This window comes from Pituophis catenifer, unplaced genomic scaffold, assembly GCF_029215685.1.
Source record: "Pituophis catenifer annectens isolate HBS135680 unplaced genomic scaffold, rPitCat1.0.hap2 SCAF_6, whole genome shotgun sequence".
NCBI lineage: Eukaryota > Metazoa > Chordata > Lepidosauria > Squamata > Colubridae > Pituophis > Pituophis catenifer.
Window position 1 is genome coordinate 28394005 of NW_027256886.1, and position 21658 is coordinate 28415662.

The following is a 21658-nucleotide window of genomic DNA, read 5'->3' on the forward strand; positions in this document are numbered from 1 at the left end:
TGCCATTGACAAACTGACCAGAGTTAACCAACTTTCCATAAATTGCCAAGAGTCCCTTAAGATTGTAGCTTGTAGTGGGATATAAATAAAGTCCTTAGTTTATTATGGCATTTGGGACCACTAAGTGACACAGTCACACGATATCGCACTTTATGACTAGCAAGATCGTGTGACTACGTCACTTAATGGTAGTCCTGGTTGTCATTATTAAATGAGGACTTTATGCAATAGCAACTTCTGGCTTCCTGTCTGTTTCTTTATTGACTTTGCTTTCGGGAAACCAATAGGGAATATCGGAAACTGATCACATGGCATTGTAATTGCAAGCCAAACACCCAGATCAACATCATGTGACTGCGGGAGGCTGAAACTCTGGGGACTGGTCATACATCCTTCTCATTTAGTGCTGTCACAAATTTCAAACAGTTGCTAAATGAGTGGTTGTAACCTGAGGACCACCTGTAAAACCAAACCATGGTTATAAGCAGCCTAGAAAGAAAAACTTTGTAAGTATATTTAGCCTAGTGAAGACTATAGGTAGTAATAATAGCTGTCTTCCAATATCCGAAAGGCTCTTATATGGGAAGTGGGGCAGAACTGATCCAGAAAACAAGTCAAGAAAATAAGTTTTAATTACAAGGAAGTATATTTTGGCACTAGGGAAAAATTTCTAATACTAAGAGTTATTCAGTGAGAACAATTTGTCTTTGTGTAGGTGAGATTTGTCTATCACTTAAGCTAATGGATATCCTGTTTGAATTGGAATGACATATATGCCCCAATCAATAAATAAATATACTAAAAGTCTTTGTCAGCCCCACTGGATAGACCAGACCAGGAAATGAAGCCACAAGAAGACAAGCTATTTTTATTAAGATTGGCTAAAATAAAAGAACTTTGCAATTCTGATTGTTCCATTTCTCTTTTCCTTCCATATACTCTGTGAATCAGATAGGAATCTACCTGAGCCACTTCAAAATTGGGCTTAAAAATGTTTTTACTTCGTACCTACTACTCAGTTATTTTGCTTAAGTACAGTAATAGTTATTGCATATTTCTTTCAAAGAGATCTTCCCAACTGTCTATTGTGTTTAAGCAGATTGAAATGAACATCTTCTGCTGTGGCCCCCACCCTTTGGAATATTCTCTCATCACAGATGAGATCCACCCCCATACTCCTGGCCTTCTGGAAGAGCTCAAAAACTTGGTCAATAGGGACTTGCTAAATTTGACTGATAGGCTAGAGAAGATTCTCAGGTTGCCTATCATCTTGGTTCTTAACTTTTAACTGTTTTATTTTAATTGTTTTTTAATTGTTTTAGGACCTTTTAACTTTTTATATATATTGTAAACTGCCTAGAGGTGCTGTATTAGTGAGATGGGCCACATAGAAATTTAATAATCTAATAAATAGATTTTGTTGGGACGCTGGAGTAGAGGATTCTTGCTTTGGGTTGTGAACTGAACTACTATACGTCTTCATTATCTCTTCCAACTATTAATGCAATAATCCTGTGAAATATTTTTAAAAATACGTTTAGTAGCTATGCTGCTTGTTATCATGTTTCCCCGAAAATAAGACCCTGTCTTATATTTTTTTGAACCCCGAAATAAGCGCTTGGCCTTATTTTTGGGGAGGTCTTATTCTTTTGGGGCGCATGGAGTGTGCCATCTTACCTGATTTCCAGCTCTGTCTTTCTAACCCTAACCAGAGGAAATGGCAGGGACCGGCTATGCATGCAATTAAATATTTTTGGGGAGGGCTTATTTTTGGGGAGGACTTATGTTTGGGGGGGTCTTATTTTAGCACATGCGCTTAAAAGCCCGATTGAGCTTATTATCAGGGGACCATTGCAGTATCCCCATTGTCAGTGATCAAATTCAGATGCTTGGCAACTGACTCATGATGGTTGCAATGTCACAGTATCATATGATCCCCTTTGGTAACTATCTGACAAGCAAAGGCAATGGAGAAGCTATATTCCCTTAACAACAGTACTACTAATTTAACAACTGTAGTCATTCACTTAACTGTGGCAAGAATGGTCGTAAAATGGGCCAAAATTCACTTAACAAATGTTTCACTTAGCAACAAAAGCTGAGCTCAGTTGTGGTCATATGTCAATGACTATCTGTAATAATAGTTCAGCTTTTTCTCAATCTTTCTCATTCTTGGTATGTTCAAATACATAATATACCATGCACAAGATGTGCTTACCACAGAAAGCTAATGCAGATAGTCCTTGACTATAATTGAGTCGAAAAGTTTCATTGCTAAGCAAGGGTTAGGGTTAAGTGAGTTTTGACTCACCGTACAACCTTTGCCACATTAAGCAAATCATTGCAGTTATTAAGTGAATCATGCAGCTGTTAAGTAGCTTCTACGTAGAAACTACAGCCCGCGGGCCGGATACAGCCCACTGAAGCCATTAATCTGGCCCGTGTGGGACCACCAGGCTGCCCGTCCACATCGCTCCGCCTACCCACCGCCCCTCAGTTGCCTTCTACAGGAAGCTACAGGAAACTGCTGCCAAAGGAGGGTCAACCAGTTATTAAGTCCAAAGATTCACATACTTTTTCCTCCCTGCACTGTGAATGTTTACATGTTATGTTCCATTAAACCATGGCAACATCTAATGTTTGTGTAGTATTATTTTAAGCAGACTGTGTTTTTCTATTGTTGTGACTTAGATGAAGTTCAGAGCACATTTTATGACCAATTCATGCAAAACTCCACGTAATCCCAAGGGGTTCACATACTTTTTCTTGCAACTGTATATTGATTTCTAATGGCTGTGCTGTAATTACGTTTGCCTATTTTTTAAAAAGAGAATGTGAGTTATAAGTATGTGAGAAATAAGCTGAACAACTTTAATTCTTTTAATATGGGAAGATACTTTTTTGTAATCTTCATCAAAATCATTAACATCTATGATCTTGGTAAACTTGTGTTTCCCTTAATAGGTAGAGGCTCTTCATCCTCAGCCCGGTTGGGTTGAATTAGACCCTGAAAGTCTGTGGACCCAGTTCATTGATGTGATTAAAGAAGCAGTTCAAGGTAATCATGCAACCATATTAATTTCCTCTTTCAAAACTTAATACTGCCATATTAAATTTATTATATGTTGCGGTTCAGGTTCAAGCTCAAAGATGAGACTTGTTCAAGCTCAGGTTCAAGCTCAGATATTCAAGGTCAGGTTCATGCTCAAAGATGAGACACATTCAAGGTTAGGTTCAAGCTCAAAAATGACACAGTAAAATCAAATTCAGTCCTTTATTTGCTTTCATCTAATGGACAGAATCTTGTGAAACTAAAGCTATAACCTTCTAACCCAGTAGAAATTACTGCCTCGTCCTTGGAAAGGTCTGTAGTGGCAAAACTCGTACCCACTAATTTTCTAGGTGCACATTCTATCACAATACCTAGATTAAAGCTAAGGCCTTCACAAAAGAGCTCACAACATATGGGAGCTACTTTTCTTTGGAAAGCCTATTTTACATTCACATCACCTTTTAGAAACCGAATTAAATAATTGTGATTATTAGTTAAGTTTATTTTAATGAAAAAACTTATATTTATTGAAACATTTATGCATGTGGATTAATTATTAAACTCAATCAACACCACCATAATTATTCAGCTATTCTTGTTTAAATTAAGGGCATCTAAACCTGTCTCTTTACTTAGACACTGAGATAGATTGGTGAAGCTTGGAGACAATTGGTTGATGCAAGCATAGGTTTTTTGTGGGGTTTGTAGTTTTATTCCTATGACCCGCCCGAAGATTTGTATGGATAACCATACAAATCTTATAAAATAAATAAATATATCTTTTAGTTGCAGGACTTAAAATGAATCAAATCTCTGCTCTTGGACTTTCAACACAACGTGCAACTTTCATTACATGGAACAAGTATGTATAAAGGTTATAACTGATACCACAGATCTCTGATATCTTTCCCTCAATTAGGAGACATATGTAGTGGCGGATGGGGACAGGCAGTGACCAAACATATAACATAATATCTGCTAGAGGTGTCCATAACTAATCCTATTAATTAAAATTGTGGATGTCTGTATGTAAAACTGGATTTGTATCATAATATTATCAGCCTAGAATTAGAGACCTCTTAATGAATTAAGACCTTTTAATTCATAACTATAGCCATCATTGCTGTAAAGTTTTCAATCTAGGATGTTAAGTTATTACTATTTCAACCTCTTTTCTCCTTCCTGCATTGCCTATTGATAAATTTTAGTACTGTTGAATATTAACAGCAACCTGTCTTTTTCAGTTTCTTTCAAATTGTTTTTTTTCCAATATAATGTGTTGAATATTAGTCTTACATCAATAGCGCTTGACTAGGGTAGTTGTCAAATCTGTCTCGCCTGCCCAAAATAGTCTTATCATTGATTCCATTAAACTAGTTAATATATTAACAGCTTAGAGGGCAGAAAGAACACAGCTTAATGTAAATTCTGTCAAATATTTGGGAATCTGTATATCATAATTACTGTCTTTATATAAAATACTTTCTGATGAAATTAAAAAATGTATAATGTATAATTAAGAGGGTATGTATTTACACAAGTTGCAGGAATAAATTTCTATGAATAATATGAATATTGAGATTTCTTTCCTAAATTCTTGTTCTGTGGACAGTTTTATACATTTGATAAGTAAAATTAGTTCAATAATTATCTCAACTATTCAGTTAGAATTCTTCCATATGTGAATAAATTAAAGAAATACTATATATCCTAGGAAGAATTACAACAATAAACTGTAAATTGAGAAGTAGGGCGGGGTAGAAAACAATCTCTTTCAAAAATTTTAAACAAAGTACTACTGGTCATTTCAACATTTTGAATAGGGAGAAAGGAATATAAAAACAGGTGGGTTTTTAAATCTCTTCCACGACATAAATCTCACCATTGCAAAACCAGTTATTCTACTAAAATGTTCTTATGTAGAAATAGTTCTGATTGTTTTGAATTCTTTAGTTAAGGTATTAAGTTGTCCTAGTTAAGATACAAAGAATAGAAAAAAGTAATAAACAGCCTAAGCTTAATTCTTACTAATTCACGTCCTGTAGATAAGGACAATGACATTAAGGCTGATGTTTTTGAATAGTTTTCAGTTCTATTATGACAGTGATCTACTGGGTGGGGAAGGTGCGCAGGTGGCCAGTTAGGCATCTGCATATGGAGGGGCCAGGGGTAGCAGTAACGGGTGGAGGAAAGGTGCACAGGTAACTAATGAGCTGGCAGTGACTACTACTGGGTGGCAGAGATAACTTATGAGCTTCCCTGCGGTTTCCCCATTGACTTTGCATGTGTGAAGTTGTCAGGTAAGGTCACGAATGACAATCACATGAGGCAGTGCATCCATCATAAGTGCCAGCTAGTCATCAAGTGCCCAGATTTCAATCATGTAATCTAATCTAATCCTTGCGCACAGTCACTCATGCCCTAGTTACCTCCCGTATGGACTACTGTAATGCTCTCTACATGGGGCTCCCCTTGAAAAGCACCCGGAGGCTCCAACTGGTCCAGAACGTAGCCGCACGGGTGATTATGGGCGCAGCTCGTTACGCCCATGTAACACCTCTCCTACGTGAGCTGCACTGGCTCCCGGTGGTCTTCCGGGTGCGATTCAAGGTGTTATCACCTTTAAAGCGCTCCATGGCTTAGGACCTGGGTACCTACAAGACCGTCTTTTGCCACCAATAGCCTCCCACCGACCAGTTCGTTCTCACAGGGAGGGACTACTCAGGGTACCGTCAGTCAAATTATGTCGACTGGCGACTCCCAGGGGGAGGGCCTTCTCTGTGGGGCTCCAACCCTTTGGAATGAACTGCCCCCGGAGATACGGAATATCCCTGATCTCCATGCTTTCCGCCGTGCCCTCAAGACCCTGATGTTCCAACAGGCAGGGCTAAACATACAAACATGTGAATGATTTTTTAAATGTTATCTAATTCTGGGTTTTATTTAATTGACCAAACTAAGCAATAATTTTAATTAGCAATTTTATGATGTTTGTGTGTCTATATTTTTCTTGACTGTACACCGCCTTGAGTCCTACGGGAAAAAGGCGGTATAGAAATATAATAATAATAATAATAATAATAATAATAATAATAATAATAATAATAATAATAATAATAATAATAAATTATTAATTAATGTTGGGACAGCCAGAATTTCAAGGACCTATTGTAAACACACTTGTTCAGCACCATTGTAACTTCAAACAGTTGCTAAACAATTGGTCATCAATTGAGGATTAGTTAAATTAATTTTCAAACTAATTTACATGTGTAATGTATGTGTCTTTATATGTAATGAACATAAAGACCTACTTATGAAATATTTAACTGCAACAAAGACCTTACCTGTACCTTGAGTTAGGGAGAAATTTGTGTTAAAATTGTTGGTTGTACAATATCACTTTTCTTTACACACAGGATTTCATTTTACTTTCAAGCATGGTGCATCCAATTTGTTATGTGAAGAGATAGAATCCAATAATTAATGTTATCATAAATTATTTGGTTTATGTTTTAAGTCTTCTTGCCCTAGAGTTTAAGAGCAGTTTTGCTTTTGACATAGAATTCCCTGTAGTTATTTCAATAACTGATTGAAAAATTATGCTTTGAAATTTGCTTTTTAAATATACAACAGTCCTTAAAAGTTGGTAAACCCTTTTGAATTTAATATTTCTGCATACATATTATCTAAAATGTGATCTATTCTCCACACAACTTCTAAAACTAGATTTTAAAAACCCAATTAAATAAGTTTATTGAACTATTGTTCATTTGTACATTGAGGAAAATGATCAAAGGTCTGTATTTGTATGTGGCAAAAATATGTGAACTTTTGCTTTTAGTAATTGCTTCTCTTGGGCAGAAATAACTGCGACTAAACCTTTCCAATAGGTGTTGATCAGTCCTGTATGTTGGCTTGGAGAAACTTTAGTTTATTCCTTACAGAACAGCTTCAGTTCAGGGTACTGGTGGGCTTCCTTGCACAAATTATCCGTTTCCTGTCCTTTCACAATGTTTTTCTAAGATTAAGCTCAGGACTTTGATTTGACCATTCCATAACATTAAATTTCTTCTGCTTTAACTATTCTTTGGTTGTATGGCTTGTGTGTTTTGGATTGTTGTCTTACAGCTTGACTTCTTTCTCTTGATTTTCAGTTCATGCACAGACATGCTGACATTTTCCTGTAGAATTTTGCAGTCATAATTCAGATTTCATAGTTCCATCAATGATGGCAAGCTGTCCTGATCCAGAGGCAACAAAGCAACTCCAAACCATTATTCTGCCACCACCATTTTCACAGATGGGACACTGTTCTTATACTGGAATGCAGTGTTTGCTTCTTGTCAAATATAACACTTCAACTTTAAGCCAAAAAGTTCTGTTACTTCCACAGAACATTCTTCCAGAAGCTTTCTAGTTTACCCACATACTTTTTCACAAATAGTAAATGGGCAGCAATTTTCTTTTTTTGGTGGTGGTTTGATGAACACTGATATTCATCAGTGTAAGATAATTCTTTACTTTCTGATATCTTACCCTGGGATTCTTTGAACCCCTCTTGGAGAATTTATGCCTTGCTCCTGGTGTGATCTTAGTTGTTTGACCATTCCTGGGAAGGGTAACGTTGATGTTGAATTGCCTCCATTTGTACTTGAGCTTCTTGATAGTAGACCAGTGGAATCCAAACCCTTTGGATATATTTGTTACCATTTCCAGCCTGGTGAGCATCAATTACTGTTTTTCAGAGGTTCTCAGAAATCTCTTTATTTTTATAAGTAACTCAAGGTGGCGAACACATTTAATACTCCTTCCTCCCCCTATTTTCCTACAACAACTGTGAGGTGAGTTGGTCTGAGAAAGAGTCACCCAGCTGGTTTTCATCGCTAAGATAGGACTAGAACTCAGAGTCTCCTGGTTTCTAGCATGGCACCTTAACCACTGGGTCTCTTTTTTAACAAAATGTAAGGGCAAGTAAGGATTAGCAGAAATACATAGGATAAATATTGGGCTTAATGAGTATAGCTTGCTTCAAAGAAACAGGAAATGCAAGACAGGAAGTAATACAATACTGCATTTCAGGAATGAAGGAATCTAGACAAAGGAAAACGAGAAGATAAAAGTATCTAGGCTAGAATAAAGGGCGAGAATTGATGTTTTGCTAGAAATCTGATGCCATAGAACAGATAGATTATTTATTGAAATAAATAACAAGCCTCAGACAAATGAGGCTTGATTGGTGGAGAATTCAACTACCTAGACATGTTGGAAAGTTAATTTTGTCAAACAGGAGATGTCAGATTAATTTTGTTCTGTGTTGGTGATAATTATGTCTTTCAAATGATTAGACAAAAGGAAATTTGTTCCTTAGATTTGTTCCTTATTAACAGGAAGTCATTGATTGAATATATTAAAAAATGAAATGTTGAAGCTGAACTGATTACGATTTCCTAGAGTTGATCTTAACAAAAATTCAGTTTAAACAGGTCAAATAAAAGTATCGATTTTAGAAAGACTATTTTTAATAAATAAAATAGTAAAGAAAATGCATAGGAACAAAACCTTAAAGATTTTGTCACTAGTTGAGTTTACTTGGAAACAAAAAGGTGGTTTAATCTCAAAGGAGCCCATGGCAGCTCACAAAGGAGTTTGAGATTAAAGAAGAGTGCTTATTTGAAGTGGAAGAAAGCATTAACGTTCAAAGAAGTTTTCCCATGTTTACCTCAGAAATTAGTTATAAGGTCAGGAAGGCAAAGGTGGAAAGCTAAAGCTTTTCACTGAGGCAAAATCCAATAAGAAGAATTTCTTCATACATGTCAGTAGCAAGAGGGAATCAAAGAAGATGTAAAATTATGGCTTAGTTCAGACTGAGAGATCCTAACATGATTAAGAGAAAGCATGAGTTTTTGGCTCTTTCTCTCCAAAGGAAATGATGATTTGAGTAGCGTAGATTAGGGACAAACAACAGAAGGCTCCAGTCAGCTACTTTGGATCTATTAGTTACGCTTTCATGTCATAACAGAAAAGCTGTTGTGTAGAGCAAAGTCACTAAAGCCCAACACTTCCCTGAAATCCAGCACTTCAACTAATTGGGACAGGTCCCCATGTCCTAAGGAAATACACTTAAAATACTGAAGGATCTGGCTGAAGAATTATTAGAACTTGAACTTATGTCAGTTATAGGACATAATAACTTTGAGGATTCCTTTGAGGAATCGTGGAGGGAAAAAGTGTTACAGGATAGGGGAAGAGTAAATAGAGTACCCGGCATTAAGAAAAGAAAAATAAAGTTAACATAATAATTGACAGTAAGTCTAAAATCAATATCTGTAATATATTGAAGAGTAGATAATAAAGTAGGCCATTTTGTAGCCAAAACGAAGACTGTGCTATCCTTCTAAAAGTCAGCAGTTTTGCAAAAATAGGTGAGACAAATCTTATCTCTTTGACAAGATAAAAAAAACTATACTGGTATGGGTGGATAGTGCTGCAATAGAATGGCTCCATAATTAACTAGTTAACCACACTTCAGTCAACATTAATAGTTTCATAGTGAGTTGGAGACACGTAATGGTCTCTGTGTTGGCCCAATATTAGTCAACAATTTAAAATGGATAAAAGCTCATCCTGTTTGCAGTCGAAACACAATTAGGAAATCTGGCCAGTAACCAGGATCTTAAAATATTGCATTCTAAACTGCTCAGTTTGGAAAACAGGGCTAAGAAGAGCAAGATATCCTTCAACAGGGAGAAATGTAAAATACTGTATTTAGAGAGAGAAAATACAGGGGCTTAGAACCATTACACTGAGGGTATGGTCATTGATGACTGAACACGAGACAAACAAGTGAGACTTACGTTAAAAGAGTTCTGTGCAGCATTAGAAGAAACATTCTCAGCGCACTGTGGAGACCATGCCTTAGGACTATGAGAAGATTCTGGGCACCATTTCCAAAAGGACATTAACTAGAACAGATTGGGTGGAAGCAAAAGAGATGAAACAAGGTCTTGAGTTCAAGCCAAAGGAACTTGGCATGATAAATCTGGAGAACAGAAGATTGAAAGTAGAGATTATATCAGTATTGAAGTACACTGAGATGATTGTCAGGAACTGTTCTATTGCCACAGAAATGAGGACAAGAAATAATTGGTACAAGTTAGAAATCCATGGAGATTCTCAGTCATCCAGGTCATGGTTGTCCCAAGGTGCTTTTTCAAGAGGCAACTGGACTTTCTGGTTTTTCTTCCCATCAGGACAAGATTCAGCAGTCCACATGCATTTAAAAGACAAAATCTGTAATCTGTTTAGAGCTGATATCTAAACTCTGTTACTGAACTATAAGTTAATATTAGTGAAGCAATTGGAAAGTCAATTATTCCTTTTTGCTCTTCCAGAAAGACAGGGAAACCTTTTCATAATTTCATAAGTTGGCAAGATGTGAGAGCTGCTAACCTTGTTAAATCCTGGAACAGATCTTTTTTAATGAAGGTAAGATACTTCTTTGTGTTGAAAGTAAGTTGGATGAAGGGTGGAAGGAACTTTGCATGGGTGCGAATATGTATGCCCTTACTGTAGAGAAGGCTGGTATTTGTTGTTACTTCTTTAAACTACCTGTATTTTTATGAAAGAAACAATATCATAGGTGAGGATGTTTGAATTTTTCTTTCAATTCTCCTTTTCTAAATGGCAAATAGATTCTCTCTTCCAAAGCTGAATTTTGTAAACTACAAGATTAGAAGGCAGAATTAGACATGAATCTCCCAGCATATTATATAGCTTGGTTTTTATTATTAGATCTAGAACTACGCAGATTTTGTAAAATAAGCTTATGGCAATTAAATAAAAATGTTGGTACAGGTAGTCTTTGACTTAACAATAGCACTAAAAAAAAGGGACTTAAAACTGTTGCAGCATCTTCGTGGTCATGTGATCAAAATTCAGACATTTATTTATTTATTTTATTTTATTTATTAAATTTATATCCCGCCCTTCTCCCCAAAGGGACTCAGGGCGGTGAACAGCCGAGAATTAAAATAACATGCAATATAAAAGTTAAAATAATTAAAAATAAATTAAATTAAACGGCTGCCCCAATTTAAAACCCCTAGCAATACAATTAAAAACCCCTAAAACCTATTCAGGCCAGGCCGGCTTGCTGAAATAAAAACTTCTTCAGGGCCTTACGGAAAGTGCGGAGATCCGGAATCAGCCGTATTCTGGGAGGTAGCTCGTTCCAGAGGGCGGGTGCTCCCACAGAGAAGGCCCTCCCCCTGGGGGCCGCCAGCCGACATTGCTTGACCGACGGCACCCTGAGGAGGCCCTCTCTGTGAGAGCGTATTGGCTCTCACAGAGCCAATAGAGGTTATCGGTAGCAGCAGGCGGTCTCGTAAATACCCTGGCCCTAAGCCATGGAGCGCTTTAAAGGTGAGAACCAACACCTTGAAGCGCACCCGGAAGACCACCGGGAGCCAGTGCAGCTCGCGCAGGAGAGGTGTTATATGGGAGCGCCATGTCGCTCCCGTGATCACCCACGCGGCCACATTCTGGACCAGTTGGAGCCTCCGGGTGCTCCTCAAGGGGAGCCCCATGTAGAGAGTGTTAGCGTAGTCCAGGCGAGAAGTGACGAGAGCATGAGTGACTGTGCATAAGGAATCCCGACTCAGAAAGGGGCGCAACTGGCATATCAAGCGAACCTGATAAAAAGCCCCCCTGGCCACGGTCGTCATATGCTCTTCTAAAGACAGCTGTGTGTCCAGGAGGATGCCCAAGTTGCGAGCCCCCTCTGGGGGGGTCAATGACTCGCCCCCAATAGCCAGCGATGACGCCAGCTGGCTATATTGGGATGCCGGCATCCACAGCCACTCGGTCTTGGAAGGGTTGAGTCGAAGCCTGTTCCTCCCCATCCAGATCCGCACGGCCTCCAGACACTGGGACATCACTTCAAGGGCATCATTGGGGTGGTTTGGGGTGGAGATGTACAGCTGAGTGTCATCAGCGTACAGATGGCATCGCACCCCAAATCCACGGATCTCACCCAGCGGCTTCACATAAATGTTGAACAGGAGTGGCGAGAGGACCGACCCTTGTGCACCCCACAAACAAGGCGCCTCAAGGTCGACCTCTTCCCCCCTGCCAACACAGACTGCGCAACTGGCATGTATATATGACTCTTGCAGTGTCCCTGGGTCATGTGATTACCTTTGGCAACCATCTGACAAGCAAAGTTAATGGAGAAGCCATATTCTCTTAACAACAGTGCTACTAATTTAACAACTGCAGTGATTCATTTAACAACTGTGGCATGAAAGGTCATAAAATGGGACAAAACTTATTTAACAACTGTCTTGCTTAGCAATGGAAATTTTGGTCTCAATTGTGGTCGTAAGTCGAGGACTGCCTGTATTAGTGAGGGGGTGCAGATGAATTTTTACTTCTGCAGTAAAAGGGTTCTAGGACTGTTTCTTACAAACTCAGATTGGTTTTGAAATACTGAAATAAAGTTTTTTTTAAAATTTAAAAGTGGCATTTATAAAAATTACCTGCACGTGGAAAAACAGCACACCTGGCAAATTCTTGGGGTATAACCTTTTTCTGCTCTGCTGAATTCTGTATGTGGCAAGTTTATAATATGAGCAGTATTCAAAATGGATTTCCTTATTAGCAATCAGAAGTGAAATAGATTCTTGCCTTTGAGTGTTTTCTTTTAACTCTCCGCACACAAAGACTAGTAACAGTCAGGCTCTGATCTAGTCCTACTCACCTAAAAAATTTCTGTCCAACTTGCTTCTTGTTGGAATTTTGAACAACAAAACTTATTTTGGACTGGCATAACAGAATATGTTAAATACAGGTCCAGATAACCACCACTTCACCAAACAGTTGAGTAGTTTTGTATTCATAGAAACTGGCTATGTTCATAGAACATAGTAAGTCTTATTTGCTTATCCATGATTTATTGAAAAAAACCCACAAATTGCTGGGTTCAAACAAATTAGTTTACAAATCACATTGTCTTGAACTCATAAAACAAGCAATAAGCAACAAGCTAAGGCATAAATAAATCATTTTTTGGCTTTGTATCTGAACACAGTGCACTAAGCTGTAGGCATATCCTACTAATAATATTAAGAATGTACAAAACGTGCGGCTGATTTTGAGCAATCAGCATCCAAATCAAAATTCAAAATGCTTTGAATGTTGAGATCCAAATGTAGAAGAAAACAGAGTTGTTTTGTTCCAGTTATTTAACTTTGGGGTGATTGGAATGAGCATGCTGGTGGGACATGCCAATAAAACCTGCTTCTTACTGCTGAGATAACTGATGCAAGATACGCATCCAGTATATATCAATAGCAGCTGAGGGAAGGTTGCAAAGAAATGGTCCAGAAGATTGCAAGCAGCTAGGTCAGTCAAAGATGGTATTTTGAACCGCTGAGACCCAGGGTTGGATTCTACTTACCTTTACTACCGGTTTGCATTGTGTCCGCACGCGTGCTATTTCTTCGCTTATGCATGCGCTCTTCTACGCATGTGCAGAAGCTTCTCTGCATGCGCAGATCACTTATGATGACATCCGGGTCAGTGGGTGGAGCCTCCTGCCGGTTTTACTACTGGTTCTATAGAACCCGGACGCAACCCATCACTGCTGAGACTACTGTAGTAGGGAGGCAGGTACTTAGGCAAATACATTTTCAATAGAATGAGAGAATGGAAAATACTGGGAAGATGGGGAACTGGATGGGTCAGTGCAAAGGCCAGGTAAGGGATCCTCTGGATTTTGTTTTTGCTAAATGCAGAACAACAACAACAACAAAAAAAAAACTATGTATTTTCTGTTAAACTGAAGCCAATTTTGCAAACATTCCAGACTGCACTGTTTATTCTGGGTTCAATTCAAAATATGTATTTCATTTTCTGTATAGTGCTAAATAAATACAACTTGACTTAAATCTAATTGGACAGCAGCTCAAATGTTTATCTTACGAATCTTCTTTTCAAACAGGCAGTCCATGGTATTTCTTCTTTGCTGCACTTTTTCACTCGGATTAATAGACTTCTGCTAGCCCGTTGTTTTAGTTTTACTACACAGCATGTCTCTTTAAGACTGGTTTGGATATTACAGCATTTATTTGAGGTAACCCTCATGTTAAAATTCTTTGTGTGGGATTTCCTGTTGGCTAGGGGGTTACTGGCAATAGTATCTAAGTGTTCTAAGTGTTCATTTATTTGTTTTATCAAATTTCCAATTGAAGATGAACTTGGTAACTATTCTAGTTTTTTTCAGTGTACTGATCTCAACATATGATCCTAGACTGACTAGAATATTGGGTTTTAGAGGCCAATATATCTGGTTACCATGCAGTTGGAGAAGATCCATGATCCAAAATGTTCCAAACTGGTGATTCATACTAATTTATTTTCTGAGCTCTACATAGTTATTATTGAGAACCAGTTTGAGACAATGGTTAAAACATCAGGCTAAAAACTGGGACTTCTAGTCCTGTGAGGCACAAAGTCCGCTGATCCAGCTTGATCCAGTCACTTTCTCTCTCAGCCCTAGGAAGGAGGCAAGGGCAAACCACTTCTGAAAATAGTGACAGGAAAACTACAGAGATCTGTTTACACAGTTACCAGGAGTCAAAAACTGACTTGAAAGCACAAAAAAGGAAAAAAAAACCAAAACACCATAGTTAATATTATCTGAGGGTCATTTTATATGGGAATATAAAAAAATAGTTTCTGATGTAGCAGTACAATTTTTAACATCGATAGACCAATACAGGAAATCTTAATTATTTTATGAAAAATAACAACAGCAATAATATGTTGTAAGCATTGAGATAAAATAACTTTTACAGAATGTGGCCAGTGACAAAATACTCATTTTGTAAAAGATTAAGCACATTTCCTTTCCTCTCAGGATTATCATCCAGCTGCATGCTATATGAATATACACATCCATTGTCATAGCCAATTTACAGTGGTAATCTGTTCTTCTCATGTAGCAGTTTTAGTCAGTAGCTAGCAGAGGGTCCAGACTGTTGTTTTCCTCCCCCTCCTCCCCCAAAATATAATATAGTGCGTTTTTGAAAGATATCTAAAAAATATTAGCTTTGGGATCAGCCATGATGCATGGAGTTGTACATTTCATAAAACTATCTGATTTATCTTCTGAACATTTACCAAACAGCAATTTCCACATTATGGCATAAAGAAAAGGTTTTCCTTTAAACATCATAAGAGCCTAGAAGGCTGATATAATTAATTATCTTAATTAAGTCAACCTTCTGGATTGTTTAGGGTTTTGATACTACTATCAACCCCTTAGACTTGACTGAGTAGCAGACTAGCTGTCTAGAGCTATTGTAAGTGCACTGATGTGAATGGATTACATTTGCCTTCCTGCAAAAAAAATATGACCTGTGTGTTCATTTGCAGGTAGAACAAGCTGCTAAAGATGACAATTGCTGTTTTGGAACAGTTGACACATGGTTACTTTATAAACTCACTAAAGGTGAGTACAGTGATTAAATGTGGGGGGAAGTAATATACTCACATATCACCTATAAAATTCTGCAAGTGAACCTTATTCTGACATCCTTCACACAGCAGCACTTGTGAAATAGAAAAGATCAATTGTCTGGAAATAAAAAACTTTGTCTGTCTAACCAAGGTCAAAAATTCAAAAGACGTTTGCAGTGAAAGAGCAATAACATGTTTTGTCCAAACCTAATCCACGATCAAAAACAGATAATACCAAAGTTTCAAAGGTGCAGGCATAAAGCATAGTCAAGAGGCAGAACAAAGTTCAGGAATTTGGATGAACAAGCTGAAATAAGGTGCATAATATAAAAGGGGAATTGCAAAATACATTATTTCTCGAAGATTTATCTCAAGGCAGCAAAGAATTCTACTGGAACCCCACATTTTCTAATTCATGTCTTTGTCATAGTAATCCACTTAGAAAATATTCATTTTTCTCTGGAAACTCAGCTTTAAAATCTTGCCCTTTTTCACCATTTTATACCTTGCACCAAAATTTGAAGGTACTACCATTCTCATAGACTTAAGGATTGTGAGGTATTTTTAGGGTTAAGAATCAGAGTTGATAGTTTTAATTCTATGCTCAGATCGTATCTTAGAGACAATAGATGTCTCATAGAATTTGTGCTATCTGATTCTCAGTCATCCTCTGACAAGGACATATGCAAAGAGACCATAATAGCTACTTATAGAACTTTTTGCCCTGCAAGTCTTTACACTTGGAGGTAGGAAAAGTCTCTTACACGCACAATTTTACAGTCTCTATAGTGCATGTGAGATTGGTTACTTTTATAATTGTGCATTGTGTAGAGGATCAAGTGCACCAATAAAGGGAAGTGATAATAGTGTTAATAGAGCAACATTAGTTTAAATGAACTGCTCAGTTCTATATTACAAGACACCGTATTTTTCGGAGTATAAGACACTCTCAAGTATAAGATGCACATTAGTTTTTGGAGAGGAAAACAAGAAAAAAAAATTCTGCCTCTACCTACCAGCATCCATCGGTATTCATCTGGCTAGCGTCATTGCACCACACAGCCTGGTCAGCTTCAGTATGTTATCGCAGCCTGATTCAGCTCAACCAGCTGATTGGCAGTAAGATCGGCCTCCCAGAATACTGTCAATCAGCTGTTCCAGGCTGCGGGGATTGCCACAGCCCATCGCCACCTCCACGCGTCGCGTTTTTGGCCTCCACACGTCGCGTTTTTGGCCTCTGCGCGTTGTGTTTTCAGCCAGCTCCTAGGCTGGAACCTACCAAAAACGCGACACGAGGCCAAAAACGGCCAAAGGGTGGGGGCTGCAGGTGGGCAGGACTTCGGCAACATTAGCTGTATAAGACACATAGACATTTCCACCCACTTTTTTTTGGGGGGGGGGGAGTGCATCTTATACTCCGAAAAATACGGGTAATTGAAATAACCCCTTGGAAGGAGGCAATCATTGTTTTATAATTAAGAATTATGTGACTGATACATTGTTCAGGAGATCAATCACCAAATTTTAATTTCCATGTTGTAATATAATTGCTTTTTGTTTTATTTTTCAATATCTGATTGTTCTAGGTGCAGTGTATGCTACAGATTATTCAAATGCCAGTACCACTGCATTTTTTGATCCTTTTAAGGTATGATTAGTTCCCTCTGTCATGTTTTATGGTTTGTCTTTGCATTGTTTTTAATTCTTTTTTTAATATGCATGTGATTTCAGCTACAATGGAGCGACCTTTTTAGCAAGTTACTTTCCATTCCAATATCGCTTTTCCCTCCAATAGAGGACACTAGGTAAGTTTTAATGAACACATATTTTTACTTTTTCCAAATGAAGACATAAATATCAAAATAATTATATACTGTTAAAGCTCTCATGTCTGTAAGTTTTAACTGGACAAAATGGCATGTCACAGGGCAAAACCTTTTTCAACCAAGGTACCTCAAATAGGCCAACTTACAGAATGCTGGGACCTGGGACTCCTGAAATTGGGGGAAAATTTGCCTGCTTCAGTGTCACCACGGCATTGCTACGATCAGCCCAGTTATGTAATCCTCAATTTCCCTGACAGCTTCCCACAGTTCTCTTGTAGCAGCAATTCCTCTGCACTTGCACCATGCTTCCTCTCTTCCCTCTGCGGCAGCCAGGTTATCTACCTGCTGAGAAGGGAAGGGAAGGAAAGGAAGGAAGGAAGATTTCTGATGCTTAACTGCCATCTTTCCACAAGGAAACTCATTGGGAAAGCCAGAAAGAAATTGGATATTGCTCCCACTCCACTGATTTTTTTGCCCATCCATAGTCTTTCTGTTTTTCTGTTTAGATAAAGAAATAGCTCTGAAATGATAACCCAATGGGTCATGAGTTGTCTAGTTGAAATATAAATACGAAATAGTTGAAATATAAATATGAAATGATATCAAAGTTCCATTTAGAATAGAAATGACATTTTTTTTCTAGTTAGTTCATTTACTGCAAATGTTTTGAATACGTTGGAAGTATTAACTTTATTTATCTTTATTTTAAGTCACATTTTTGGATCAGTTGATGCTGAAATATTTGGAGTACCTATTGCAATAGCAGCTTTGGTAAGTATAGATTCAAATTAACTTACCAGTATTTAATACCTTTTATATTGAATTAATTCAGTTCTTAAATTTCAAGATAAGCTGATTGGAAGAAAGGGAGAGGAAGAATCAGTATGTACAAATGGATTTGCACAATAGCTGCATTTACATTTGTAAATCTCCTTTTACTCTGAAGATCATGCTATTTAATCCTTCTTAAAAACTAAGCATTCCAGTTTTGAAATCTTCTATTTCAGTGACTTAACTGTTAATGAGAAGTTCTTTTTAAAGAACTTAAAATTGCACAATATTATGTTCTAAATATTTATACCTCTTGGATGCTTTGCGAGCCAAGTTTAAGATTCAGCATTATCTAGAAGTCTTTCAAAACTAATAAAACAATCATATTCTTAACCTAGACTTAGAAGCCTAAATATGATTCACATATATTATTTAGGCAGGATTTATCTAGGGCCATAATTCAGAACCTGTATTTGATAATAATTATATTCAATACATCGGGCAAAGCTTGTTTATGCTCTAGGACTGGAGCCTAGCCAAAACTTAATCCTGACATTACATCATAATACACAGGTAGCGCTCAATTTATGAACCTCCCAAAAGCTACTTAGGATGCAGTTTCAAAGTTCTGAAATCTGAGGAACATACACAGACACACTGCAGTCATGTGACTGTATTTTGGGAATTTGTTAACCAGCCTACATTTATAGCCATTTGTAGTGCTCTATGGTCACATGACTGTGACCATAGGGCACTACAAATGGCCATAAATGTAGGTTGTAAATGACTGATTTCCCAGAAACTTATTTATTTCAGATTTCAGTTAAAAACTGCCCTAGAGAACAATGGGTTTGCTTACCAACCATGGTATTTGCTTTACAACTGCCATGTTTGCTTAACAACTGCCATAAAAAAAGGTTGCAACATCAGGTATGGTCAACTGATGACCTGCTTTAGAATCATTATGACTTACAACTGAAATTGTGGAGTCAATTACAAGGATTACCTCTAAATATTTCTCAAACTATTTTTGACTTGTTTATCATCTCTATCTCAAGTTTAATATGTCAGGGAAATGGGTAAGGGAACAAACTGAAGCCTTTTATAAATTAAAAAAATGAGTATAAGCTATGTAATGCTACTGATTATGGTTTTATCAACTATTTCTTCCTTTTTCTGTTTGTATCTACAATGTAACATATATAGATGAACAAGTGCTGCTTTTTTAGCAAAGCTTCCTTAAGTTCTGTGCGAAGAGAGAAATAAATAGTATTGCTGTTGATGCAGAGGTGAAATCCAGCAGGTTCTGACAGGTTCTGGAGAACCAGTAGTGGAAATTTTGAGAAGTTCAGAGAACCGGCAAACACCACCTCGGGCTGGCCCCAGAGTGGGGTGGGAATGGGGATTTTGCAGTATCCTTCTGGAGTGGGGTGGGAACGGAGATTTTGCAGTATCTTTCATCTTCCATGCCCACCAAGCCACGCCCACAGAACCAGTAGTAAAAAAATTTGGATTTCACCACTGTATTGATGTACTACCTAGTCCCTAAATTGTTTTAAAATGAATAGAGTATTAAAGCCTAACTGTGATTATGTTTTTCTAAATACATCCAGTATCTTTTCCTACCGCACATACCTTATTTTACAAAATGTATAATAATAATACTATTCTTGTTAGGATTACAGCTCAAATAATAAAAAGCCTCTTTGTTCCCTGAGTGTGGTAAACTTTGTCCCATAATACAATGGATTGGAAGAAGCTGTTGTCTCTATCCTCTCCTGTCTCAATGGCCTTACCTACCTGCAGCAGCCAGCTGGATTTAATTATTGTTTCAATTGCCCCACAGTGTGCCAGAGGCAATGCTAAGATAAGGACGTTGTGAGAATTTAATTTAATTTAATTTAATTTAATTAATCATATTTCTATGCCGTCCAACTCCCATGGGACTCTGGGCGGCTTACAACAAAAATAATACAAACAATGAACATAAAATTTTTTAAAAAAACATTATAAAAGCATTTTAAAAGCATTAAAAACACATGCACACCATCCATGGCCGGATCTCGCAAGATTGAACAGCGAGATCAACAGCCCCAGGCCTGCCGGAAAAGCCAGGTCTTCACCGCTTTCCGGCAGGTCAATAGGGTGGGGGTAGTCCGGACCTCAGGAGGTAACTGGTTCCAGAGAGCTGGGGCAGCCACAGAGAAGTCCCTCCCCCGCGGGCCTGCCAGCCGGCATTGTTTAGCTGACGGGACCCGGAGGAGACCAACTCTGTGGGATCTTACCGGTCGCTGGGAGCTAGGCGGTCTCGAAGATAGCCTGGCCCTGAGCCATGTAGGACTTTAAAGGTAATAACCAACACCTTGAATTGTGCCCGGAGACCAATAGGGAGCCAGTGCAGCTCGCGGAGAATTGGTGTAATGTGGGTGCATCTAGGTGCACCCACGATAGCTCGCGCAGCTGCATTCTGGACCAACTGTAGTCTCCAAACACTCTTCAAGGGTAGCCCCATGTAGAGCGCGTTGCAATAATCTAACCGTGAGGTGACAAGGGCATGAGTGACTGTGAGGAGAGCCTCCTGATCCAAGTAGGGTCGCAGTTGGTGCACCAGCAAACCTGTGCAAAGCTAAAATATAGCTGGTTTACTAAGAATGTATGGAAAATTGGAAACGAAGTATAAAGTATATGTAACCCAGCGCCAACATCTGTAAGAAGTTCTGCCAGTTTTATCACTTTGATGACTGTACAGTGTGGAATCAAAATGCAGGATCCAAAGCAAATAATCAAGTAATAGGTGATGTAAGCATACATATTCACAATTCACAATTCTCAGTTATTTCCCGTGCTTCTATTGTTACTATGTTCAAGAAAGAATCATTGTTTTAAAAAAAGAAACATGTCATTAGATTGCCATCGAAATTTTTTGATAAAGCTTTTTGTTAGCTAGACATCCAAGGCTACTTTTCTCTGTGTGTCTATTTGATTAACACACATTCTTCCTTTGTTTCTTTTTATGTTTCTATTTTGCTGTCACACTCCTATTTCTCTAAGAATTAATTTTCCTCACAACGGTGATACCAAATTCTGATGCTACCTTAAATAAAACTTTTTAAAACAAGCATAAGCAGACAGATAGGCAGACAAAACACCTATTAATATTATTTATCTGACTAATGAAATGGAAAACTACACGTCTTCTTTCCATTCTATTGCTTTTCATTCTTTTTAAGTGTGACACATTAGTTTTTCAACACAGTAAAGTTATGATGCACTTCTAAATGTTTAATTTCTAGAGTAGCTGTTGATACCTCACTGTCTGATTTTTATTTGTAGGCAGCAGACCAGCAGGCAGCTATGTTCGGACAGTGCTGTTTTGATGCAGGTGACATAAAAGTCACCATGGGAACTGGTACCTTTTGGGATATTAATACTGGAAACAACATTCATGTGTCTAAGAAAGGTAGGTTTGTATGTTTCTGGTTGGCAG

The 21658-nt window shown here is 37.9% G+C and overlaps 1 protein-coding gene across 1 annotated transcript in view; it reads left to right on the forward strand.

Annotated features, from left to right (window-relative positions):
• GK5 (glycerol kinase 5) overlaps positions 1 to 21658 on the forward strand; it is a 33776-nt gene that overhangs the window by 2027 nt on the left and 10091 nt on the right. The window contains exons 2-10 of the mRNA XM_070945202.1: positions 2965 to 3058; positions 3839 to 3914; positions 10447 to 10540; positions 14055 to 14186; positions 15491 to 15566; positions 17161 to 17222; positions 17306 to 17379; positions 18111 to 18171; positions 21505 to 21631. Of these exons, the coding sequence (XP_070801303.1) occupies positions 2965 to 3058; positions 3839 to 3914; positions 10447 to 10540; positions 14055 to 14186; positions 15491 to 15566; positions 17161 to 17222; positions 17306 to 17379; positions 18111 to 18171; positions 21505 to 21631 (796 nt within the window). The remainder of the gene's footprint in view (positions 1 to 2964; positions 3059 to 3838; positions 3915 to 10446; positions 10541 to 14054; positions 14187 to 15490; positions 15567 to 17160; positions 17223 to 17305; positions 17380 to 18110; positions 18172 to 21504; positions 21632 to 21658) is intronic.